The 26,067-nt window shown below is 51.4% G+C and overlaps 1 protein-coding gene across 6 annotated transcripts; it reads left to right on the top strand.

Annotated features, from left to right (window-relative positions):
- The first annotated feature begins 271 nt into the window (after window positions 1-271).
- Window positions 272-26,027, top strand: LOC147171765 (leucine-rich repeat and fibronectin type III domain-containing protein 1-like protein). Of its 6 annotated transcripts, XM_086079978.1 has the most exons (12): window positions 16,652-16,760; window positions 17,336-17,609; window positions 19,984-20,184; window positions 21,294-21,460; window positions 21,550-21,790; window positions 22,071-22,283; window positions 22,349-22,659; window positions 22,784-22,967; window positions 23,046-23,247; window positions 23,375-23,399; window positions 23,613-23,626; window positions 25,515-26,027. In XM_086079978.1, the coding sequence occupies exons 2-12, from the start codon at window positions 17,349-17,351 to the stop codon at window positions 25,532-25,534; spliced, it is 1,839 nt and encodes a 612-aa protein (XP_085936104.1). In that variant the 5' UTR covers window positions 16,652-16,760; window positions 17,336-17,348; the 3' UTR covers window positions 25,535-26,027. The 6 variants fall into 6 exon arrangements, 5 of the variants coding, with proteins under 5 accessions (XP_085936105.1, XP_085936106.1, XP_085936107.1 ...); XM_086079979.1 differs by adding an exon at window positions 272-334 and having other exon boundaries at window positions 17,339-17,609; window positions 23,375-26,027; XM_086079980.1 differs by adding an exon at window positions 272-334 and having other exon boundaries at window positions 23,375-26,027.
- Window positions 26,028-26,067: the final 40 nt, after the last annotated feature.

Here is a 26,067-nt window from a genome sequence, read left to right as displayed (position 1 = left end):
GCGCACTGCGGTGGAGCCAGGAAGAAAGTGGACGTGATTATTTCACAATTGTCGCCTTTTTCCTCTGTCACGCGCTATTGATCCGAGCCGAGCCGTACCGAGCCGAGCCGAGCCGAGCCAGGACCCCGCCCGGATTGGGGCAGACGAGCACGTGCACGATCTGCAGCCTTTCCACAATCTGCGATGGGATTTGATTGGATCTTTGATTGACGGGACGGCGCGGCGGCCCCCTCCCCGCTACCTCCACTCCATCCAGGATCGAGGACCCCCCCCCCCCCCCCCCCCCCCCCATCGCATCCTTTCGACGTCCTCGCAAAGCGACTCATCGATGACGGTGAGATTGCTTTGATTTGATTTCATTTGATTTGATTTCATTTGATTTGATTTCATTTGATTTGATTTCATTTGATTTGATTTCATTTAATTGATTGATTGATTGATTGATTGACGGTGACGCGCGAGTGAGGAGGCCGCCTTTGATCTCCTCCTCAGTTGGCGGGAAGTGAATCATCGTCGTAATCTGATTACACGCTGCCATTATCCCCTACGCGTGCGTGTGTGGAGCGATACATGCACTGATACCATAACCCCCGCCTCCCCCCTCCCCCCTCCCCCCTCCCATCGTGCAGGAATGTGCACTGATACTTGATCCTGCGCTTGCGTGCGCGTGCATGTACTGCCTCATCTATTATACATCAGGGCGAGTATGAAAAGCCTGAGGTTGGGTGGAGGAGACCCCGTGTGTGTGTGTGGGGGGGGGGAGGGGGGGGGGGGTAATTGGCAGTGGAACAGCTTGAAAAATGTTACGTGCTCATACACGGAAGTGCGTCCCCTTCATGATGTTTTCCTTCCTTCCTTCCTTGTCCTTTTGAATGATTGTGATTTTGTTGGCCCAGCAAGTTGAGTCGCGGCACTCGGGTCAAGACGATGGATCTGTTTTTGTCCGTCACTGAGAGAGCGGCGAAGGCTTGCGAACGTTTGCATGGAGCAAATGTTGTTTGTTTGTCACGCCTTTGCAAACGTTTTTTTATGGTCAAACACTATTTGTGTTGCCGTCCAATGTTGAAGAAAATGTTCTCGAAGAAATGTGACAATGAGTTGCGCACACTCGGCCGCTCGGTCACATTCGGCCTGAAAGTGACCGAGATCCGCAAACGGCCGACGAGCGTCCTTCCTTGGGAGATGATCTTTTGGTCCAAGGTGCGTCAACAGTCAATTTGTCCCAACAAGAAGAAAGTCGTTTCATCACGGCTTCTCCATCTGAGCCCAAGGAATTGGAAACACGCTCACGTGAAGCCAAACGTTGCGCATTCCAACAAAGCGTCCTGGAACGTATCGCAGTCCATGTCTGGAATGGTCTCAGCGTTACTTTGTGTTCTTTGGACCGGCCGCTCTGCTTATTTGGCGAGCAGAAGGACGGCGTCGCATGTTCCGTACGGCGTCGCATGTTCCGTACGGCGCCGCATGTTCCGTACGGCCAACACGACGGCGTCCACCAATCAAGTCATGAACGTTTCATTCACAAGCAAAAAAAAGTTCGATGTCAGCGGACAATGTTTGACGGGGCCACTCGCCAAACAGGAAGTGACTAGCGAGCGATCGAGTTGGATCAAGGACGGCAACTTCAACGCTGGACGGGCCGCCATTTGTCATCGAGGACCGCACACTTGCCACACCAGATGGATGACAAAAGTGAAATATGGACGAAAGACATGCATGTCCGCTTTCCATCGCATAAATTTCATGCTCAGTGCGTCCATCGAAGAGGCTGATGTCAACGCAACAACTCATTTTGGCCGCCGAAAAACTCAACACGTGTGCAAAAAACCGGATTTGGCCTCTCACCTCGTTGTAAGGTGGGACAAGTCTGCTTGCTCAAGGGAACTTGGGCACACTTGCAGACCTGCAGCCGCTCGGGATGGACCCAGCAAACGGCACGATAGACGATAAACGATAGAGATGGGAAGTAACAAAGTACAAATACTTGGTTAGTGCACTTGAGTGGTTTTCTCGAGTACTTTGTAATTCACTGAGTATTTATTTTTCAGAAGACTTTTGACTTTTATCCGTCACATTTTAAGCTCGATACATTTTCAAACGTACTTTGACTCGTGACTTGACTTTTACGTGCACGACAGCGATTAAAAAGAGGAGCGCAAAAACTCTTTTGTGTTTTGCTTTGTGAAGTGATGATCTTTTAAATGGTCTTCAAATGATATGACACGAGGAGGAAACGGCCGGTAAAAAAAAAAATATATATATATATATATAAATAAATAAAATAAAAATAAAAAATAAATAAAAAAACATACTTTTACTTTTACTGGTGAAGTACATTTTAGAGCCTGTACTTTTTCTTTTGTTTTACTTTTACTTGCGTAATCATTTGAATGAGTACTTGTACTTTTACCAAAGTCCTTTTTATGCAAGTCATTGTACTTTTACTCAAGTACAGATTGTCAGTACTTTTGCCATCTCTCCCCCAAAAGAGTTTACAAGTTCGTTACTTACGTCAGCTAGCTCGTTCATCAGCTACATAGTTAACTAGCAGTTTGTTTTTAACAGGTCAGCCTGCTGGTTACCTAGGCAGCAAGCTAGACCATTAGCTAGTTAGTTAGCGGGATAGTTAAATAGCAAGTTAGCTCATTAACTCGCTGCTTTGTTCGGTTTCATGTTTGACGTAACACAACATAAACGATCGCATGGAGACCAAATGTACAATATTTTTCTAAATAAGTTTCATTTTTTTCTTTTACCTTATGAAGGTATGTTTTTTTGTAACAAAAACAAAGGAATTCATTTGATTTACTACCTCGTTTAGGTATTTTAAAGAGCACGTGAAATGATATTTATTGTTAGCTATCTCGTTAATTAGATGCTTAGCTAGCAAGCGAGTTAGCGAGCTAGCAGTGACGAGCGCGCATGCGGATGTCGGCCAATGTTGCGACATTGTTGTCACCGAGCTGATCGCGTGAGTGACTTTGATTGGCAGTTGCAGTGTTTGCCTGTGATTGGCCACGCCCACACGTCTTTGGCCAGCAACAGGAAGTCTGCGCGCTAATCCCGCCTTTAAGCCGTCAGCTGTCAACTTTCTGTTTGTCCGCATGTCCATCTGCGCGCTCTCATTGCCCGCACCGCCTCCTCCTCCTCCTCCTCATCATCATCATCACCGTCACCATGGCGACACACCACCGACGTCCCGAGCAAGTCACAAGACGCGTCAAAGGCGACACAAATTGAGCAAGTGAACTGCCCGCATTCATTCAACAATTGCTTGATTCACTCACTCACTCATTCGGACATTTATTTATTCACTCTCTCATTCATGTATCAATTTAGTCATAGATTCATTTAATTGATCACGTGTTTACTCAATTTCTGTTTTATTGACTCACTCATTCACTCATTTAATAATTTCTGACTTCCCTCAAAATGAATATGAACACATTCATTCATTCATCATTTGACTCACTCCGTCATGTCGTCCATTCACAGGCTGCTTTCGATTTGCATATTTGCTGTTTGGCGTTTGCCGATTTTTGTGGCAGGTGGCGGGTGTGAAAGCTTGACGAGCAGCCGATTGCGCAACCTAATTGAAGCGCTCAACAGTGCCCTCCACTGGACAACAGGGATTGCGACGCACGGTTGGGGTACGACCGCGTGCAAGCGTCTGCTCGATAGGCTGCACTTGCACGGATTTTTAGCAGGGCCCGACCCAAATCGATTTTTTTAAGGCCGACGCCCATTTTTGGCCGATTACTGATTAATTGGCTGATTTATTTAAAAAAACAAATATAGTGCATAGAAATCACGCCCCCTCCCAAATGCCTTTCAATGGCGGTCCATTATATGGCGATCATCCAACTGGCGTGCCGGCCGGGTTCATATTCGCATATATTAACTGTAAAGATATTAAATAGCTCACCAGTGATAGGACACTGTGACTTACTAAGAAGAATATAAACAGAAGAAGGATGTTGACATCGATTTAATGATTGAATTTAATGTCGCAAATAATATTCGATCTTAGCCAAATATTTCCATATTTTCATGTTTTTTTCTAATGCCGTCAGGATGAAATATGGACTCTCATGCACACACAATGGCGCCCGAAATGCGTCGTGTTGCAGCCAGAATGTTGTCAGTCCTCACGGGCCCGATCGGACCCCCTGATGGGCCGGTCCTGGAACGCGGGCTGTACGTTGGACACCCCGGTATGTCTAAAAGTTTTTGTGTTTGGAACAAGTATGAGAATCCCTTCGAAGGGGCCTCCCACTTGCTCTTTGAGGAAATGTGTCATTTGCGGCTCACAGCGCCCCCTGCCGGCCGCGGGCTAAATGTCAGCGCAGCGTGACGCAGCACAGCCAGCAAGAGGGCGACCAATCGCGACGGGCCGCTTCCTTCGTGCAAACAGCGACAGCAGATGTCAGCGCGCCGCACGCACATGCGAGTGTGCGTTCTAAAATGATCTCAGGTGTGTGTGTGTGTGTGTGTGTGTGTGTGTGTGTGTGTGTGTGTGTGTGTGTGTGTGTGTGTGTGTGTGATCACATGACTTGCCATCTCACGGCTCACATGGTCCCTCATCATGTGACTTTTGCCACACGCATGTAAATGAGCATTTCTCCGCTCCAAAAGCCAGCGCGTCCATTTTTGCTCATGGATGAAAGAATCCGAATGCGCTCCATCCGATATTTACAAGATCGCAAAACTTCTGGACGCACTTTTCATTTTTAAGGTGTGCACAATCAACATCCTAAAAAAAAGGACTTGACAGTAGATTTTGCTCAAGCGGCATCCGACCCGTTGATAAAATGGACCTTCCACAAGTCGGAAGTCAAATCTTGCAATTGCCTTTCAAAACACTTTGCTGCTATTTGCCACCGGAAATGGAACATTTCCAAGAAATTGTGTGTGTGTGTGTAAAAGAGGGGAAGCAGGGGTTTGCTGATGATACTGCGTTATTTTGATTGTTTGAGGGAAGCCTTGCTTGAGGTCGAGGTCGAGGTCGTCGCTGGGGTCATAAGATTTCTCGCCCAAATGAGAAAATGGTTCCTTGATTGGCAAAATCTTCGGCTCATCTTTTCTCTTCCTCTTTTCATCGCTCGTCCATCGTCGCGCCGCCGTCATGCGGCGCGCGTGTGTGTTCGTCCTGGCCCTAATCCACGGCGAGCGGCGCCGCGGGCGGGAAAATGGGATTTTTCGAGGAATCGTCGGATTGAAGGCGATGACCTGATTAAAAACGCCGGCCATATCTCACGTGACGGAAGCATGACGGAAAACAAAAAAGAGGGTGGCTCGCATGTGCCGACGTTTTTTCCAGGTCCCAAATCAAAAGAAAGGATGAAAAATACGAGCGAGGCCTCAACGAGTCGTTTGGCAAATTCCAACAAGAAGCCGAGTGGCCGTTGTGTGACAAATCCAAAGGTGTGGCTAGCGCATAATTGGGCCTCATCGTCGGCCATCAAGCTTCACTTTGGGAATCGAGCACGACTTGGCGCCAATCGGCGTTAGCCTCAAGTCGTTAGCCTCAAGTCGTTAGCCTCAAGCCGCCATGAGTGGCGTCCGACAGCGGAGCCAGTGGCGCAAGAGCGACCGCCTCCAACAATCAGTGTCGCGGCTGTGACGAGCTGGCAGTGACTGATTTGTGTAACAAAATGGCGACGATCCGTGAAGTATCGCTGGCTGGTATTCGAAGCCTTCGCAAGTACCCGATACAGGAGCCGCGGCTGCGTGTCCGGGAAGCGACGACGGCGACGCGCGCGGCTGGCGCTGAATGCGGATGCTGATGTTTTATTCAGCGCCAGATGCCGTTGATGGCGGCCATGATGGCGCTTGTGGACCGCCGCTGGCTTGTTGGCGGCGGTTAAGCGTCTTTACGAGTCCGCCGGGTCTAATTGAGTTTGGCATCCGACGAGCGCGGGAGGAATTCCTTTTAAGGGCGCCGCCATTTCAGGCCTTCTGTGTGAATAATTCAGCCGGCGAATATTCATGAGCTGTCGCCTCTGCTCATGAATATTTATGAGCGCTGCCTCTGATCATCAACTAAACATCAAACCTTTTTTATTGATCCCGCGTTGGTCTTTTAGCAAAGCGCACGAGATCTGAAAATATTCGCTCACATCTGCCACCACCGCAAACACGTACACGCACACGCAAGCGCACACGCAAGCGCGACACGCAAGCGCACACGCACGTTCAGGACGACAGATGAAGCACACAAGCTTGATGGGTTGGGGGCTTTCAAAGGTCCCGACGGGGACCCGAAGCCATCGGGAAGCAGCGGGTGCCGCGTGGCGCCGCCATATGCAAACGGGATTCATCGTATTGTTGAAAGTTGCGGTGGGCGATCTTGCAAAAAAATTGTTTTTAATTATGAAATCACAATTTCTTTATGAATAAGAAATACAAATGAAGTTACACATGTAATAATATTGAATAAATGCACTTATTTGTGAAAATGATCATTGTATAGAAAAATATTCATTAGAAAGACGCAAAGAGTAAAACAATAAGAAAAGTCACATTTGTGTCTGATTAAAGTAGCGAATCTCGTGCACACAATTTGGCTGCTTGTCATGTCAAAGTTATAAAAAAAAAAAAGCAGCACGTAAACAAAGTTGAAAAAAACCTGCTGCTGGTGGCGGGTCAGCGACGAGCGCCTTTTTAACCCGCCGTGATGTGCTTTCCCGCGGTCTGGACGGGCCATGAATTCATGACGGGCTTTGAGTTGTTTTTGTTTTGGCCTGTTGCCGTGCGGACTGCGGAGTGTCAAGCAGGGCGGCAATGGGTCCCGCTTTTCGAGTCTTTGGGACTGAACCCACAACCTCCCAGCCTCAGGGCGGACACTCGACCACGAGGCGTGACGTCACCTCCCGACTGTCTATCCCGAAGAGCGGCGGCGCGTTCAAGGCCCTCCGTCGCGATTGCCACCGAATTTGCTTTCGCGCATGAAGGAATTCGATTCCGCGCGGAAAGCGACGCGTGCGAGGGTCCAACGACGCAGATGAAAACAGAACAGAACACAATTGGAAACGCTGGTTGTGTGGTCGATTTGATCTGTCGATGGCAGCCGTCGTCTTTGTCGTTCATTTCTAATCCGCATTTTCGGGATCGGCAAAATACTTCTCCGTCTTTCTTCCTGCTTCTGTTCCAGCCAAAGATTCCACGCCAAGATGGCCGAACGGACGCGCTCCTGCAACCAACGAGGCGTCGGTCGTGAGCTGTTCCTACCAATGCGGGCCCAGGCGGTGCGTTCAGGGTCATGGGGAAAACTGGGAATGCTCCCGCTCTCGAGCCGCGGTCGGCTTCAAACGCGGAAACGGATTTGTTGCGCGTGCGGAAGGCAAAGCGGACGACCTCTCGTTGTCGTCTTTGGCGAGCTTTCAAGCCAGAAGAGCAAAACCAGGGTCAACATTGAGGTCACGTCACATCACGTTGGGCGCGGGACGGGACGCCAGCTGCGTTGACAGACAGTCGGACTTTTCAAAGTCAGACAGGAAAACAAAAGTCCATCAATGCATTCAAAGTTCATCTGAGGCTTTTAAATTCCACCAAACGATGAAAAGCAGACGTACACGAAAAAAGGATGGGGTTGAAATCACTCGATTTCATGCCAATCCATCGATTTCATTCCAATCCGTCGATTTCATTCCAATCCGTCGATTTCATGCCAATCCGTCTATTTCATTCCAATCCATCGATTTCATGCCAATCCATCGATTTCATTCCAATCCATCGATTTCATGCCAATCCGTCGATTTCATTCCAATCCATCGATTTCATTCCAATCCATCGATTTCATGCCAATCCATCGATTTCATTCCAATCCATCGATTTCATGCCAATCCATCGATTTCATTCCAATCCATCGATTTCATTCCAATCCATCGATTTCATGCCAATCCATCGATTTCATGCCAATCCATCGATTTCATGCCAATCCATCGATTTCATTCCAATCACTCGATTTCATTCCAATCCATCGATTTCATGCCAATCCATCGATTTCATTCCAATCCATCGATTTCATGCCAATCCATCGATTTCATGCCAATCCATCGATTTCATGCCAATCCATCGATTTCATTCCAATCACTCGATTTCATTCCAATCCATCGATTTCATGCCAATCCATCGATTTCATTCCAATCCATCGATTTCATGCCAATCCATCGATTTCATGCCAATCCATCGATTTCATGCCAATCCATCGATTTCATTCCAATCATTCGATTTCATTCCAATCCATCGATTTCATGCCAATCCATCGATTTCATTCCAATCCGTCGATTTCATGCCAATCCATCGATTTCATTCCAATCCATCGATTTCATGCCAATCCATCGATTTCATGCCAATCCATCGATTTCATGCCAATCCATCGATTTCATTCCAATCATTCGATTTCATTCCAATCCATCGATTTCATGCCAATCCATCGATTTCATTCCAATCCGTCGATTTCATGCCAATCCATCGATTTCATTCCAATCCATCGATTTCATGCCAATCCATCGATTTCATGCCAATCCATCGATTTCATGCCAATCCATCGATTTCATTCCAATCATTCGATTTCATTCCAATCCATCGATTTCATGCCAATCCATCGATTTCATTCCAATCCGTCGATTTCATTCCAATCATTCGATTTCATGCCAATCCATCGATTTCATTCCAATCCATCGGTTCACGTTTGTGACAAAACATCATCCACTTTTATTCTGCACTTGCAATGTCAAACCTTCAATTATTCTCTGACATTTGATAAAGTACAAATAATATATACAAACGTCACATCAGAAATACGTGACTTTTTGGCACTTCAAGGCTTTGGGTTAGGGTTAGTGAGTGAGTTAGTGAGTGAGTTAGTTAGTGAGTTAGGGTACAGTTGCCATCATACCAAGTGATTGGAATGTTTTTCTTCAAAGTGGTTCCAATGTTTTTGGGAGACGAAAGTTGTTTCTGTACGAAGCGTTATTGCTGATAATTGCTAACAATGTTGCCACGGCGACACGTCGGCCCGTCAACCCTTCCTAATATTGTGGCCCTCTCAACAGCCGCTAAATCCTCAGTCGCACGCAAACGCGCACTGGCATGGTCGCACACGCACACGCGCACACGCACACACATGAATTATTGAGGTCAGTTTTCTATTAAGGGAGCAGATGACTAATCCACGTTTTAGCGGGAGAAGAAAATAATCCTCCTTTTGTCTCTTTATGTCCTTCCGATGCGCCGTGTGTGTGCGTGTGTGCGTGTGCGTGTGCGTGTGCGTGCGCGTGTGTGTGTGCGTGTGTGTGTGTGTGTCCTACAGCTGCAGTTTGCAAAGCTTCGAGCGCAGTTGTTGCAGGCAAAATTCAATCATGCTCAAATAATAACAATAAAAATACAACCATAATAGTGAGAAGGTTTTTTGTTGTTGTTTTTTTGAGTTGTCCAAATGACTTGATTTGAGGAGCAAATTTCTCTTTTTGAGGAACAATTAATGAATTCATAATTGAACGAGCGCGTTGAATGTCAGGAGCGGCCGCGGAACGTTTCGGTCTTGGCCGCGGAAACGTTCGTTGGCTAAAAGAATCAAATGGTCGGCTTGCAATTGTTGGAGGACATTTGAGTTTTCCGACGTGAGCAGGAGCAGCACGAAGCGCTTTTGTGCATTTGAGCAAGTGACGCCGATTTTCACATTCTTGCCGCGACCGCCGCACGTTTTGAAGAGCAACATTTCCTTGATTGGAAAAAGTCGCCGCAAATCCTCCCTGACCACATTTGCGGACTCACGATTGGTCTCGTCGTTGCCGGCCAAACTTCCGTCATTGGCCGGCGGAGGAGCGGCCAGTCCGCCATGATTGTTCAAGGGCACTTCAACCTCGTCACACGGTTTGAAGGATGAAACTAGCAACCTTTGGCTTGGGAGGCGACGCCTCCTTTCCGATGAAGGTCAACATCAAAATTGAAAATGGAACATTGAGGCCCCAAGTGACTCGCTACTCGCTAATCGCTACTCGCTACTCGCTAATCGCTAATCGCTAATCGCTACGGCTTCCCGATTAGCGTCTCGCCGATGAGCAAGACAATCGGGACCCGTGCATACGCAACGCAAAGTGTTGACAGCGCTGCAAATCAATCCGTCCTTAGGAATGGCCCAAAATAAGTGCAGTGCGAAGGAGCGAGGTCGTACTGGTCCTGGCCAACGCGCTATGGCGCCCCCTAGTGTCAGTGTTGAGCCGACCGGCAAACCGCCTGAGAGCCGTCTCGGCCTCGCCCGCACCAACTCGCGGATCCTCCCGCTTGGGTTTTCACTTCCTGTTTGCTGTTGATGTACGTCTCATCCAGATGTTGGCCCTCGCTAACATCTGCGTTCGCACCGCTTCACTGCATGCCGCTAACATCTGCGCGCGCTCAGTGGCGCGGAAGCGGGATGCCGGCATACGCGCGCTGGCAGCTGCCAGCGGGAAATGGCGAGAATGCCGGACCGTCGGCCACGTGTCGTCTCCGTGCCAGCGCGTAACAAGACATGAGCTGCTCGCGGGCTTTTTAGCGGCAGACGTGACGCTTTGCTGCTAGCACGCGCGCGTGTGTGCCAAATGGCTCCGAATGCAGGTGCGCCTCCGAATGCAGGTGCGCCTCGTCCGCCTCGTCCGCAGTCACTCGTCAATATTTGTCTCCAAACGTGAGCAATTTCAACCAAGTGGAACCAGTTGAGCAGACCCTGGGAGGTCAAAGGCCACAGCCTGCAGAAAGCTGGCTTCAGCCCGCCTGCCTAAAACCTTCGCCACACGCCACGACACATTACGCGCTCACGCACGCACACAGGTTATCGTGGCAATGCTTTATGCAAATCAGCACCTTAACGTGCTTCTGTCTTGAACTGTCATGTGACGTCTGTGGATTCCTTTGGACTCTCTTCAACTTATTGGGACGCATTTGCAGGCGGGGGGGGGGGGGGGGGCTCACGTGGCCTCTCATATCGTGTGTGCGTGTGCGTGCGTTGGCTAATAGTGGAGGAGCCCCCAGGCTGGAGTCACAGCAACGAGATGTTGAGCCTTAATCTGATTGAAGCACACTTCGCTGACTGACTGGCTGAGGCACGCGCACGTGCACGCGCACGCGCACACGCGCACGCACACGCGCACGCAGGATGACATCAGCGGAAGTGGCAGATGGTCGTTAGTAAATGTCAGATCATAACAGCGGTCATCATTTAGCGCGTTAGCCCGCGCTAGCGTGTGCGACGCTATCGGCGACTTATGGTGTTGCCGGTTAATTAGTGCGACGACCATTTAACGACGGAGGCGAGTCGTCGTCGCGCGCCGTCGCTTCCATTAGCGTCGGCCGCCGAGCTCGCCAACGGCCGCGTCGAGGCCGCTAATTGACAGCACGAGTCACTTCCTGTCAGCCGCGTGCCGCATCCTGCCCGTCAAAGGCGTGAAGGGTGCGAGGCGGGTCATGTGACCACACGACGGCAAGAAGGACAACCTGCGTGGCGGCAACTTGTCTCATCGCCCCCAAATGAGGAAATGGGGCCCGATTCCCATCTGGGCCGATCGATCGGTGCGACACGAGTCGTTACGTTTTGGGCCAGAAGTGTCACGATGGGGTGGACGACCCAAATGCGGGGGGGCGGGAAAACCGCGGCAGGGATGCGTGCGATACCGAACACCGTTTAACAAAACACGAACGGGGGAACTGCGTAAAAGTCGAAATAAACAAAAGCAACAAAGTTCGGAAAAGACCGAAAATCAAAGTAACAACAAAACACAAGAGCGCCGACAGCGATAACGGTCGACCCGGGACCGAACCAAACCAGGAAACGAAATACAAGCCAACGGACGAGACGCCGCCGCGCTTGGACAATCATTGACGGCTGCCACAAGAGGCAAAAAAAAAAAGGATCAAGCGTGCTCAAGGCTAGCAAAAGCGGTGGCTAAATCAGCAGATGCTAACTGTTAGCAAACGCAAAATGTGGGGGAAATAATCCGTTTTGTTGATTTGTGCTGCTCGGCTTGTCAAGATGTTACACAGTTGAATTTAATAACTGACCAACACCGGAAAGACTTTTTAGGGTGTAAACGAAGGCGGCAGTGGCTGATTTCGCAGCCGCTAAGTTGCTAACGTACCTAAAAAAAACACTGGCAAGACTCGCGTGAAACTTGGATGACATTCGGAGCGCACATAAATCTGGATCGTACAAACTCGTCACGTTTGAAAGCACGCGCCGGCAACACGGGGCGCGTTCCACGTTAGCAGCGTTGCCAAATTGGAAACAAAAAACATGGCCGCCTGGCCAATGTAGATCATGTGACGTCCTTTTCAGCCGAGCGACTGTCAATGTTGTCGGGCGGGACGTCGACGGCGCAACGCTAGTTTTCGCCCTCCTCGCCGTTGCGGTCCGTTGACGGCGCAACGCTACTTTACTGCCGCGGGGGGGCGTGGCCAGAGAAAGTCACGTGACGTCTGGATCTGTGACAGCGTCATTCATCGCTCGCTCGCAACTGGAACGATGCGAGAAGCGCCGCGGCCGTCGCTGGCCAACATTGAGCGCGTCTGCAAGCTTTTCTTCATCACAAGACGGAAGCGCTCGGCGAGCGCGCGGCACTTTTTCCACAAAAAACTAACAAATGCTTCAATTTCTTCAATGGAGTCGAGTTGAAAATGTTTAGTATCGCAAACGATGTCCATTTTTGCAGCCTGAGCATCCTGACATTTGCGCTCCCTTCTCAAGTTTTGTCCTTTTTTTGCCTGTTTTTTTGTTTTTTCTTTTTTCTTGCCCTGTTGCGGTTCGACTCGGGTGCCGTTGACGTTTGTCAACATGTGAAGCTCTTTGAGGCTCGCGTGTGATTAAGGCCGGCAGAAATAAACGCGACTTGACCTCACGGCCGTCGCACTCGCACGTCGTCCTCGCCTTCAGGATCGTGTCGACCATCGCAACGTCACGCTTTTGCTACAAATCAGCGCTCGCACGCACGCACGCACGCACGCACGCACGCACGCACGCACGCGCATATTTGTCTTTAAACACACACCAGCTTTCATCTTTTTTTGCTTTTGTACACTCTGAAATTGTGTGTGCGTGCTTGTGTGTCATCTAAAAATAAGCTTTGTCTCCAGGAAGAGCTTCCTAATGGAACGTGCGTGTGTGCACGTGCACGTGCGCTATTTTCCACCTGGCAGGTGGTGTGATGGCGGCCTCACAAAGAAAAGGGGGCTGTTTTGACTGCACGGTCCGAATGCTGACTGGGATTTTCAATTCAAAGTCTGCGTGCGCGCGTGCGTGCGTGCGTGCGTGCGTGCGTGCGTGCGTGCAGCGCATCTAAATGCAACGCATCTAAATGTAATGTTGAAAAATGATGAATGTGTCGGCAAACGTCACGTTGCGTGTGCAAGCGCTCGACGTTGTGGATGGAACCTTCACATGCTAACATGCTAACTGAGCGAAAGCAACTTCCTGTCTCCTAGCAACCGCACCGCATGATTAAGAACGGCGGCGTTTGGCGCTCGTGCGTGTTGGCGAGCGCTGCGGCTTTTGGGCAGAATGCGAACGGCAAACTTGTAATTCCTTCCAAAGTTTTCACTTGACCGAGTCTTTCAATACTTTCCGAGGCACGTTCGCACTCGCTTTATATCTTGAAAAGATTCTTTTTTCATTTCATTTCACTTCATCATTGCGCAAATGTATCAAATCTTCAAAGTGGTGAAAAAGATTCGCGCGGGTTTGAAATCTTCAACCGGCTCCGCGCTTTTCATGGCGTTGGAGTTTGGCTGGCAAACGTGCCTTTTGCTTTCATTTCCGTCACGTTGGGGCGGCGGACCCAAATGCGGGAGGGCGCGTAATACTGAAAAGCATTTATTGGACAAAAAGCACGAAGAGGGGAATTGCGTCAAACTCGAAACAAAAGCAACAAAGTTCTGAAAAGACCAACGAAACACCAAGACAGCAGACAACGGTCCAACCGGAACCGAACGAAAGCGGGAACTAAATACAAGCCGACCGACGAGACGACGAGAGGCACCTGGACAAGACGCGAGTGGCTGGAGACGATTGGACGACGCAGGGAACGGGACGACGAGTGCAGGTGCGAACAAAAGCGGCAACGAGCGATCGTAACGATTTCCAGGTTGCGCATTTGATCGCATCCATCGATTATTGATGGAGCGCAATTGACCAAAAGAGTTTGCGATCGTGACTGAAGGTTTGCCGAGCAACAAGAAGCGTAAGATGCGAGAATCGACGTGGCAGGCGTCCGTTAGCGCGTTGACGGCTCAGCATGCTCGCAAGAATCCATGTTTTCCGTCGTGGCTCACGCCGACGACATCCCCGATTTATAAAAAAATTAAAATAAAACAAAGTGAATGTTGCTATATTTGTTGTCATGAGCGTGTTTCTATCAAAAAGAAAAGCAGGTTCACTCACTGACCCGTTCAATCGCTGATCCGCGTTGGCTAACACCAATAGCACAATAGCATGGGGGTACGTTCGCCCGCGTTTGACGCTGGCTGCTGATTGGTCGTTTGCAAAGATTGACGACGTGGGCGTGGCTGAGCTCAAACGAACTGAGAAAAGAAGGAATCACTTCAGGAAGCGATCACTGAAAAGGTTCGTTCTTTTGGAACGACACAACACGTTTGTACACGTTGGTTTTCTTTTGAATGACAACGCAAAGACAGTTGCGCAATTGATCCAACCTCACTCTTCTTCCTCCTCCTCCTCTTCCTCGTCCTCTGGAGAAAAAAAACCTTGAATGGGGCCGTGAAGATGAAACCTCGTGTGGTTGCCTCAAATATGGAAGCAGCCCCGCTTCGAACGAAAGGACGTGCTCGTGGGCGGCGGCGGCCATTTTGAAGGGGCGCTTGCAAACTTGCCTTTTTCACGTTACGATCTGCTTTCTTTTCATGCCGCCTTGCAAAGTGTTGCACGCGCTCGTCCTTGTCGCGTTTCAATAGATTGACACGCGCACACACACACTTGTCTTTGCATCATCGTGGGGACATCTCATTGACATGAGGCATTTCCTAGCCCCGCCCCCTCAGCCCAAGCATCAAAAATGATGGCCTACCCCCATTTCTTACCCTAACCCTATTCAAAGCTAAACTCCAAAACCGAGTCTTGACCCTTAAAAAGAGGTCTGAACTTGTGGGGACCACCAAAATGTTAAACCTGGAAAACACACGTGGATGGGCCCCACAATGTAGCAAAGACAAAACCACACACACACACACACGGCGAGTGTCAGAGTGTTGATGAAAAGTCTCAACAGCGGCGTTTTGGTCAGCGAGCTGTTGCCACGGAAACCACCCGACTGTCCAAATGGAGACGGAGCGCAGCCGGCGGGCGACACTTTGAAATGCTGACCAATCCGTCGGAGAGACGGCCAGCGGCAAAGGCGCGTCTTCATCATCGTCATCCTCTTCATCTTAACACCTGCTGTCGGCCATCGCGGCTCGCTCGCCCGCCCGCAACCTCCTCGTCGTGACCGGCGGGACGGGAAGGGTCCCGTGCGGCGCCGCGATAGCGCCGGAGTCCACGTTCGGCTTTCGCACTTGAAAGTGGCTCAGGATCTTCATCCGGGGCCGGCCGCCAATCATAAGCAGATGCACTCGCGCGGGACGCCATGACAATCCCATCTGCTGGAAATTCCTGAGATTGAAGCGGCTCCGTCTCCTGGGCAGACGTGCCAAATGTCCAAAAGAAAATTCCTCAACGAGGTTGCCATTCTGACGTGACGAAAAGCGGCAGCAAAAATCTGCCGCTTTTCAAATGGCAGCTCTCAAATCTCATTGGATGACATAAAATAAAAGCAGCATTCAGCGAAACAAGTTTGGCGCCTTAAGGTTAAATTGCTCAATGTTAACATTTTCTTCTGTTTTCATTCTTCTTAGGAAGTCACAATGTCCTGTCACTGGTAAGCTATTTTTAGAACGGACCCGTGGGCTACTCATGTTGCCTTTGGGGCAAACGAGTACCCATTTTTTTCCAGGGTCTCTTTCGCCTCCACGCGTCAATGGAAAAAAAAGTCAATCGGAGACAACAGACGAGAGTTTCGTCTGCGAGCAGACGATCATGTTGCGTCCTGCTTCGACGTCCCGCGAAAAAGAAAGAAAAGACGAGCTCATTAGTGGCGATAGCTCGTATTAGCACTTTTTAAAAGCACGCTAACCTCTTCAACGGGCCGCGCCAAAAATGGAAATGAGATGGACAACAGACGATCGATAAAAATGTCAAAAGATTCAGAATCGTGACCGCGATTTGAATTGGATGACATCACACGTGACATCATCGCGTCGCTCGCAAGGGAAGGTGCGAATGTTTGGCGGGGGTCGGTGGGGCCGTAGGCGCACGCTGGCAGCCACGCTTCTGTGACGACGGACCGACGTCTACCGGCACCGGAATGTCAACGTGTGAGGACGAGAACCGTGGATCGGTTGCGAAGCCGCCAAAAAGTGCTTGAATAATACGATTTATAATAAGAATTATAATCATAATCCAAATTCTTCTTATTATTGTAGCCTGCACAAATGGATGTCGCCAAGCGAAAGGTGAGGCGCGTTTGTGAATTTGTGGGCTAACGAGCGAGCGGCGAGCAGGACGTGATAAGACGGATTTGGAAACATCCGCCAATCATTTGTCCGTCTGTCCCCGTCCCGCCAGCAGGACAAGCACGGACCGCCGGACCGAGCAACGATGGCCCGGGGTGGCCTTTAGCTCCGCCTCCACAGCCGCGCCCTACGCGAAGAGGACCGCCCCCTCCCGTGCCGCTCAGGTATGCCAACTGGCCCGGTCTTGTGATGATGTCCCGCCCAGGACAAATTCTGCGTTAGCGTCCTGTGAGCTCATTAGCATAACGCTTCAGCAGTGTGTGCGCGTGTGCGTGTGTTGTGTTTTGCCCGGCGGGGGCCACAAAGCCTCCGGCAAAACACAACACACGCACCGGCACGAGGGCGCGAGGGCACGAGGGCACTTCCTGTTTGGGGAAGAAGGCAACTTCCTTCTGTCTGCTCAAAACACAAAGAAAAGATGGCGCGTATGTTTGCAATTTGGCAGATTGAAAAAGAGACAAATCACGAGACATGAAATGAAAAGTTTTGTGTGAAAATGGGGACGTTCGCAGCCGATGTTTGTTCAAGTGGGATCGGGAATGTGGAAGGATTTTTTTGAAAAGGCTTCACGTGTCAATGTGGAACGAACGGTAAATTTTGGGCTGAAAAAGTTCCATTTTGGGGAAAAGCTCAACATTTACAATAAGAATAAATTGGAATCTTGTTGAGTTGTTTGTGTTTCGCTGCTGACGCGGTGTGTGCGTGTGCGTGTGCACGTGCGTGCGTGTGCGTGTGTCAGCAGGAGCGCGAGCATGGGGGTCACGTGGCCGCCACCCCTGCCGGTCCTGGTGGCGGCGTGCTGGCTGGTCCGTGTGAGCGGCGCCTCGTTGTCCATGTTGTGTCCCAAGCGCTGCACGTGCCAGAACCTGCTGCCGTCCTACACGGTTCTGTGCGCCAAGACGGGCCTGCTGTTCGTGCCGCCCAACATCGACCGGCAGACGGCCGAGCTGCGTCTCATGGACAACTTCATCACCACGCTGAGGCACCGAGACTTCGCCAACATGTCCAGCCTGGTACCCGCGTCCTCCTTCACGTTCCGTTCTCGCGGTGCTCGGCCGGCGTTATTTTCAGCCCCGCGGTCCGGTTGGCTGCGGGGCGGGCAGGCCCCGCTCCCATCCGATTGGCTCCTGCAAGCGGGCGGGAGAGGCCCGAAGCGACCCGAAGCGACCCGAAGCGGCCCGAAGCGACCCGCCGCTCGCTCTCCTTGCGGTCCAAAAAAAGATGGCGGCCGGCAGCTGAAGTAGCGAGCAGCTGCCTGTCGTTGGTCCGAAGGCAAAAAAGATGGACTCCGGGAGGCCAACTTCAACTGATGGCCGCCATTGCAAATTTCTCTTTACGTAGAAGTGTTTTTGTTGAGCTGCTGAATGGATTATGATAAGGTTCGAATGTTTGACGACATGAAGTCGGTACATAAAGCACTTGCTCGCCCTCGCACGTCGAGGGAGAGAAAGAGCAAACAAAAACAAATGAATCCAATATTCAGCCGGCAACGGCAAATGCACTTACAAATGGTAAGAAAAGTTTTTTCGGTTGGTTTGGACGTCCGCCGTCTCGATCCCTTTGCCAACAAAGCTCCAGTCTGGGCCCAGATGGAGCACAGATCCGCCTTCGGAGCCAAAATCCAGTAACCTGCAGTCAAACGCGTCATCTCGAAATGTGTCACTGGCAATCAACGGCAGTTGACTTTGGCGGCGGCTGCTCGCAAGTTGGCGTGAAGCCGGCAGGTCCGATCGCCACTTTTGCCGCGTCATGCGCTGTTGGCATCAACGCGCCGTCCTAAAAAAATCAAGCGCACTCGCTAATTAAGAAGACTAAATGAAGGCAAGTTTGATTGCGCTGCCGTCGTTAAAAACGATCCAATCAGAGCTTCCGTTCATCGCCGCGTCCCGTCCAAGTCGATGCCTGCCTTACCGTGACTGGTAAAAGGATGGGGGACGCCAATGCGGGGCGGCGAGGCGGGAGTGGAGGAACTTTAACAACACATAGTGGCAAAGGTCAGCGGACAAACATGAGTGGACTGGTCGCCAGGACGGGGCAGGACGAGAGTGGACTGGCAGAACGAGTACGAATTGACTGTGACAAGGACGACTTGGTTTGCTGTGAGGACAAAGACGACTTGGCGGTGAAGACGAAGACGACTCGGTCGAGACGAAGGCCCAATCCCAGTCCCGCCCCTTTCCCCCTTCTTTCGTCCCTCCCCCTTATAAATGCGCGTTGTCGCCGACAAAAGAGTTTCCCAATTCTCCGTAAAAATGGAGGAGGGTTAGAGACGAGGGCTGCGGGTGCCTTTTTTTCGCAAAGAGAGAAGCCGACCTCCCTCGGGTCTCGCTTACTAGTCACGCCCCCTCGGCCACACCGCGGGAAGTATTGGCGACACGTAAATGTAAGTATGCTAATATTTATTGAATGTAATAGTAACGATTTATCGAATGTTCTGTACTTTGGCAAGAAATTGGCACAATTGTGTGTTTTGGTAAACACTCGCTATTGTCGCGTCCGTTACGTCACAACCAGCGCGCGGCTGCGGCGGCGGCGGCGACTGCGGCGGCGGCTGCGGCGGCTCGAGGTAACCACGTAGCGGATTGGATAGCGATAGTGCGTTCCTATTTCCGAGAGGGATTTTTTTGTCTTTGCCTTCCCAACAAAGTAGAAGGAAGAGATACACGAGACAACGAGTGCAGGGTGAAGAGGGAGTCACGGGATTGGGCCGAATACTGCGCACGAACTTCCGCACGAAACATGGCCAATGCTCCCACGCTGGCGGGACAAACACAACAGAACTAAATACGCCAACACTAACGAGACACGGCTGGGGGAAGACAAGTGGCTGAGGGCACTGATTGGTCGCTCGCAGGGAAGGACAGACCCGCGCAGGAGGACGTGGTTAGGCAAAAGCGGACAATCAGGAACACGAGACCAAAAACACCAACAACAGACAAAAACAACAACTACACCCAAAACAAACAAAAACCCAACCCCTACAAAACCGAACCATGACGGTTTTGTGACACGAAGGCTTGCAGAAATACACCAAATGAGGGACGGTTTGCGCCGAACCCGGTCAACGCCCGCAAACGTGCTTCACGCCATGAATTCTTTTTGGATTAACAACTAATTCTCAGTTTGTGTATTTTTGCGAGGTCATCGTGCACGTTGCCGCAAGGTGGGCGTCGCCATCGACGGGAATTGACGATTAACGGCCAATGCGGCGGCGATCTCGACGAGAATGCTAATTCTGCTAATTCTGCTAATTCTGCTAATTCTGCTAATTGTGCTAATTGTGCTAATTGTGCTAATTGTGCTAATTGTGCTAATTGTGCTAATTGTGCTAATTGTGCCTCCGCGGCTAACGGTCTGTCGCCGTTGTGTCTGCGGCGCCGTTGTCAGATCCACCTGACGCTGAGCCGCAACACCATCAGCCAGATCCGGCCGTTGGCCTTCGCCGACCTCCAGGACCTCCACGCCCTCCACTTGGACGCCAACCGTCTGACCACCCTGGACGACGCCCACTTCCAGGGCCTGGTCAACCTGCGCCACCTCATCCTTGCTAGCAACCAGCTGCACCGCATCTCCCAGGGAGCCTTCCAGGTCTGGCCCGCTTCACGATTGCCAGCCGATCCAGTCCAATAAATAATCTTTTATTTGTGGCTCCGGTGAGATTCAAAAATCGGACAAAATTCACTCCGCAGACCGTTCGGGGTCCGGGCATGCGATTCCTTCCTGCCGAAAATGGCGTCTTACAGCGATAGCGAAAAGAAAAGAGGAAAAGAAACGATGACGTCGCCAAGAAACGATTTGCTTTGAAAAGTTCTTTGTCCTCTGGAGAAGACGATTTTCCAGTAGAAATGATGTCGTCCTACGTCCCCGCCGCTTCCTCATTGGTCCGTCGGGGGACTTTCCGTTGACGTCGCAGTCCATCGAGTCAAATGTCCCCCGCGCGACCATTTTCGCTTGACAAGATTTAAGATTGTCAGGCCGTCTGGTTTTGGAACCCGTTACCGGGACCCGTCCACTCGAGCCTTAAGGGCCAATCTTCCATGACAAGACGGATTGTCGGCCGTTCGACGTCCTCGGTGGGGACATCAACGGCCCGATTGTCGATGTCGTATCTGCGACAAAGGCGGGCCTGGCCTGTTGCGCAACACGGAGGGCAGCGAATACAAACGGAGAGAAAACAAACGGGAGCCACTCGTGCGCGGCGCGACGAGTCGTTCGCCGGCGTGTCGCGCAATCCGTTTGCGCTTTTTGTGAATAATTCGATTGAAGTTATTAAGACGTTCAATGGAGGGATTTTCATTGGTTGAAACGAGCGAATGCTTCAGTTCGCTAAAAGATTTGGAGCCGCTTGTACATTTGGCTTCTTGAATGTGTGCCAAACGATCCCAAACATGGTTTGACCTTCTGTCTCTCGACTTCCTGCCACGTGAGTCGGCAGTGAAGCGTCCGCGTGGCTACAAAATCCCGTCATCTCGCAAATAATCTGCAATAAAACTCCATTTAAAAAAGCCGCAAAAAGCCGCAAAAAGCCACAAAAAGCCACAAAAAGCCGCAAAAAGCCGCAAAAAGCCACGCGAAGAACAAAGAACTTGGAAATCGCGACTTTGTCTTTTTGAATCGCACGAGTCAAGCGGAGACGTTTCCCAGCACGTCTAATCGATTGTGACGTTCGGAGACTGAACCCCGTCCTTTCCCGGCAGGACTTCCTGGAGACCCTGGAGGACTTGGACCTGAGCTACAACAACCTTGTGGACGTCCCCTGGGAGACCATCGCCATGCTGGTGAGCGTCAACACGCTCAGTCTGGACCACAACCTGATCGAGAACGTTCCCGAGGGAATCTTCTCCAACCTGCACAAGCTGGCCAGGTGCGCCGCCAAGATGGCCGCCGCCGGTCTCGCCACCGCTCGCGGCCGCTCGCCACCGTTCCCCGCGGTGAGCAATCTGTCTCGTCCAGGCTGGACATGACGTCCAACAAGCTGAAGAAGATCCCGCCCGACCCGCTCTTCCTGCGCATCCCCGTCTACGCCAAGTTGAAGGGTTCGCCGCTGACCGCTTTGGTTCTGAGCTTCGGCGGGAATCCGCTGCACTGCAACTGCGAGCTGGTCTGGTTGCGACGGCTGACCCGCGAGGATGACCTGGAGACCTGCGCCTCCCCGAGAGACCTGGCCGGGAAGTACTTCTGGACCATCAGAGAGGTCGCACGCCGCTTGCTCATTTGCATGTCAACATTTGCAATCGGCTTTGAATTTGAATTTGAATTTGAATTTGAATTTGAATTTGAATTTGAATTTGCCTGATGAGCCTCAACGCTTAAATGATAACAGCTCGGCTGAATGGCGGACATCTTGAATTGTCAACATGGACAAGCTCGTTCATTGTCCACAGACTCTTCAACATTCCGAATACGGCCATCTTGTTTGCAGCCGGCGTGTCTGACACGTGTGAGACCAAACTTGACTTGTGCGCCTCCCGCAGGAGGAGTTTGTGTGCGAGCCTCCCATGATCACGCGCCACACGTCCAAGATGTTCGTGATGGAGGGCCAAGAGGTCAGTCTGCGCTGCAAGTCCATCGGCGACCCGGAACCGTCCACCCATTGGGTCAGTCCCGACGGGAAGCTGATGGGCAACACGTCGCGCACCGTCTGCTACGACAACGGCTCGCTGGACATCCTCAAGGCCTCCGTCAAGGTGGGCCGCCGCTCGGCGCCATGGCCGCCTCTCCCGCTCGCCTCTGACCTCCCGCCCGCCCGCAGGATTCGGGAAAGTTCACGTGCATCGCGTCCAACGCGGCCGGCGAGGCCACGGCGCCGGTGGAGCTGGTGGTCAACCCCTCGCCGCACTTGGAGCCCAAGCCGGACGGCGAACCCGGGCCCTCCGACGTGCCCACGTCCATCAAGTCCAACGCCAGCGGGGGTCATCCGCGCCTCGCCCAGCAGCGGGTCGGCGTGTCGGAACTGACGGCCAGCACCGCCCTCATCACGTGGCCGGCGCAGAACCACATCCCCGGCGTGCGCACTTACCAGATCCAGTACAACAGCTCCGCCGACGACATCCTCATCTACAGGTGAGCTCGCCCACGCCGGCGTTTCTGACGCGCGTTCGCTCACTGGACACATTCGATGTCTCGTCAACCTTGGCGACGATATCATCAATGATTGATCGATTGATCGATTGATTGGGCTTTGCAGAATGATCCCGGCCAATCACAAGTACTTCCTGCTGAGCGACCTGGCGTCCTCCCGCGACTACGACTTGTGCGTCCTCGCCATCTACGACGACGGCGTCACCGCCTTGACGGGAACCAAGATGGTGGGATGCGTGGCCTTTGCCACCGAACCCGAATACGGACGATGTCACTCCATACGAGACCAGGCAGGGGGCGCTCTTCACCTCTCGCATGCACTCGCCGTGCCTTAGCATGTTGACGTTTGCGTTTGGGTTTCTGTTCAGTTTCTGGGCGGGACCATGATCCTGATCCTGGGCGGCATCATCGTGGCGTCCGTTCTGGTTTTCATCTTCATCCTGCTGATGAAGTACAAGCTGCACGCCAGCCACCACCACAAGCACGACAACGGCCGGCACGCCCACGTGTGCTCGCAGACCAATGGGGGCGGAGGGGGCGGGGCCAACGTCCTCCCGTCCGCGAGCCAAGGTGACGAGGGCAGCTCCACTTGCCGCTTTTCGCACCTGCCGACAAACGCAGCTGCTTTTGAAGTCCGAGTGGAAAAGTGCACCAAATAAAGGTTTGACCGCCGATGCTTTTGTCGTCCGTCCGGCAGGTCGTCACAAAGGCCGCCGGCTGTCTGCGGACGGGCCGCCGCCGCCGCCGCCGCCCTCTGCCGCCCGCGCCGCCGGCCTCCGAGGGACAACAGTTGTGGATTTAAACGCCACTCGTGACGCCGACGCCGCCTCGCAATAACCAACGGAAGCCAATACGCCGCCCTCCGTTTCTCTTTTGGTTTGCCGCCTTGCAGGGGCGGGGCAGTGAGCGGCGGCGGCGGCGGCGGCGGCGGCGGCGGCGGCCCGCGCTGGTCAGTGCATCGCTTTTTATTTGACTTTTATTATTTCTAACTCTTCATTTTGTTTCCAATGTTGTGGTGTTTGGGGGCGAGGACGCAAATGCAGGATTCGGGGAGGCCAGGCCGGGTTCAACAAAAAGGGATTTGGGTCCAAACCAACCACCAAAAGGCAAACAAGGAATGCGGAAAAACTTCTCAATGAACAAAAAGAGCAAAAAGTAGATCCCGCGTAAAACGAAACACGAGCAGGACGGGACGACTGACATCGACTGCGACGCAAACGAATGTCCGACAAAGAAGGCGGGAACTAAATAGGAGCCAACGAACGAGACAATGACAAACAGCTGGACGAGACGCGAGGGGCGGAGGGCGCTGATTGGAAGACACGAGGGGCGGGGCCGGCATGACCAGCGCAACGTCGACAAGGACGCACGACAATGAAAAACAAAACAAAAGCAACAAAACACACATCACGACAAAAGACAAAGCAACAAAACGAACCCGAAGCCAAACCATAACAAACGGATCATCATCATCATCATCATCATCATCATCATCATCATTATATATCTTAACCTTTTATGTTTGAAATATTTTGAGTTGAATTTTTCATGTTTGACAGTGTGTTCCAAAAACGAACACGAGAAGTGACGCAATAAGTGAAATGAGGGAGTTTGACCTTTTTGTTGTTTTTCTTTTTTTTTCTTCCTCTATTTTGAACTTCTTTTTATACGACGCTTGATCCGCACCAAATGTGCCCAAAGCGCTTTACAAATATTCACATTCACACACAAATGGTCCACTGGGAGACAATTAGGGTTCAGTGCCTTGCTCAAGGACACTTTGACACGGTCATGCAGAACAAACCCGCAACCTTACGGCGGCGATAGCGCCATTCTACCACTGAGCCATGCCGCCCCGTTATGTCATTATGAAGCCCCCACGCGGTCGCTCACTGTTGAAATGTTCAAATTTGAACACGAGTTCGGATCCGAGCGAAGCGCCGTGCGAGATCTTCGCCGCGGCAGCAGACGAGCGCGGCGACGTTCAAGTTTTTCTTCGAACAAACCGGAATCACAATCGCGTGTTGCAAGTCACCAAAAGGTCCGATTCTGCTGTCCTTCAATCGAAAAAAGGATGTCAAGGCGCGCGCTCGGAGAGGATTTCGCTGAGGGAAGGTCCGTTTGGGCTTCACCGGCGGTTATATTTATGCTACCCCCCCCCGTCCGCCCCCCCCCCCCCCCCCCCCCACCGCCAAATGAGGTATTTCTTGAGGGGTCCGACTGAGAAGGAAGAAAAAGAGGCAGAAAACCTGTTGGGGTCCCAAATGGAAATGTCTTCGGGTCCCAGACAAAAATTGGCGAAAACCACAAACGTGACATTTGTGAGGAGGCGTTTGTGTTCGTCTTGCAGCGGAAATTTATATGTCACATATTACGATTTGTACCATTTGCAAAATCATGTATTATTGCTAGTCTATTTTGTGACATGTTTTATTTTTCGACTTACGCTCAAATATGATCAAATGTTAAAAATGGCGTTGACGGCTCAAGCGGAAAAGCACAAAAGTAAGTATTGTAAGAAAACAAAGTCAACGACAACCGGCGGCTGAAAAATGCTAAGACTGAACATAAATAAGGACAAATGGGAAAAAAAGTATCGGTTTCTTTGAAAAACGACATGAATCTGTTTCAGTTTGGTATCATTTGATGCGATCTCCGATTCTGATCCACTCGATCGACGCGTTGTCACGTGACCCGTGATGTGGCGTCAGCGTGAGCCAGCGGAGCAACGCTGCCCCCTGCAGCTCCGGCGGCTCAACAACAAGCACGTCGCGATGAGGATGTTGGCAAGCGCGCCATTGGTCAGTCATCTCAAGGTGGGCGTGTCCTCTCCACAGGTGCCTTTCTGCTCACGTGATCAACATGAAGTCCCGGCGGTCCGCACCAGATGCTGTGGCGCCGATCGGGACTTGTTCGGACTTTGCGGACACCCGGCGCCGCTCGGCCCCTTCGCCAGCTTCCGCGACGCCGACGCATCGGTCCGATTGGTCCGATGGAAAAACAAAAACATTCCCCGAAGCGCATTCCATGAGGACAACCTGCACAAGCTGCGTTCTCTCAAAGCAGCCAAAAGGACCGCTGCCTTCGAACGCGCGTTGCGTGAAAGCGTTTGCGCTGGAGGACCACGCGACGTCTCCGAGACGCCGCTGCAATTTTTCTACGCCCTTTGAAAAGCTTCCGCTTTGGCGTTGCGAGGGCGGAGTCAAGTTCGTGGTCAGATTGTCTGTTGAGCTCACTTTTTGGTTGCTTTCATACTCGGCGCAACAAACAAAGTCGCACGTTTTGCTTCCACTCGAAGACAAATGTGGCATTTGTTAAGAAAGAAAGAAAATAAAGTATTTTTATTGGAAGAGTGGTTGACACGCACACACACACTTTGCTAAGCAGAGG

The sequence above is a fragment of the Leptonotus elevatus genome, chromosome 7 (genome assembly GCF_054856555.1).
Source record: "Leptonotus elevatus isolate MCC_2025b chromosome 7, RoL_Lele_1.0, whole genome shotgun sequence".
NCBI lineage: Eukaryota > Metazoa > Chordata > Actinopteri > Syngnathiformes > Syngnathidae > Leptonotus > Leptonotus elevatus.
The sequence above is the reverse complement of the archived record's forward strand: the minus strand, read 5'-3'. Positions and strand labels throughout refer to the sequence as shown.

Coding starts and splice junctions, on each gene's coding strand:
- LOC147171765 (XM_086079979.1), top strand. CDS start 17,349: ATGGGGGTCACGTGGCCGCCACCCCTGCCGGTCCTGGTGGCGGCGTGC. Junction 22,284..22,348: donor TCCTCAAGGCCTCCGTCAAG/GTGGGCCGCCGC, acceptor GCCCGCCCGCAG/GATTCGGGAAAGTTCACGTG. Junction 22,660..22,783: donor GACGACATCCTCATCTACAG/GTGAGCTCGCCC, acceptor TGGGCTTTGCAG/AATGATCCCGGCCAATCACA.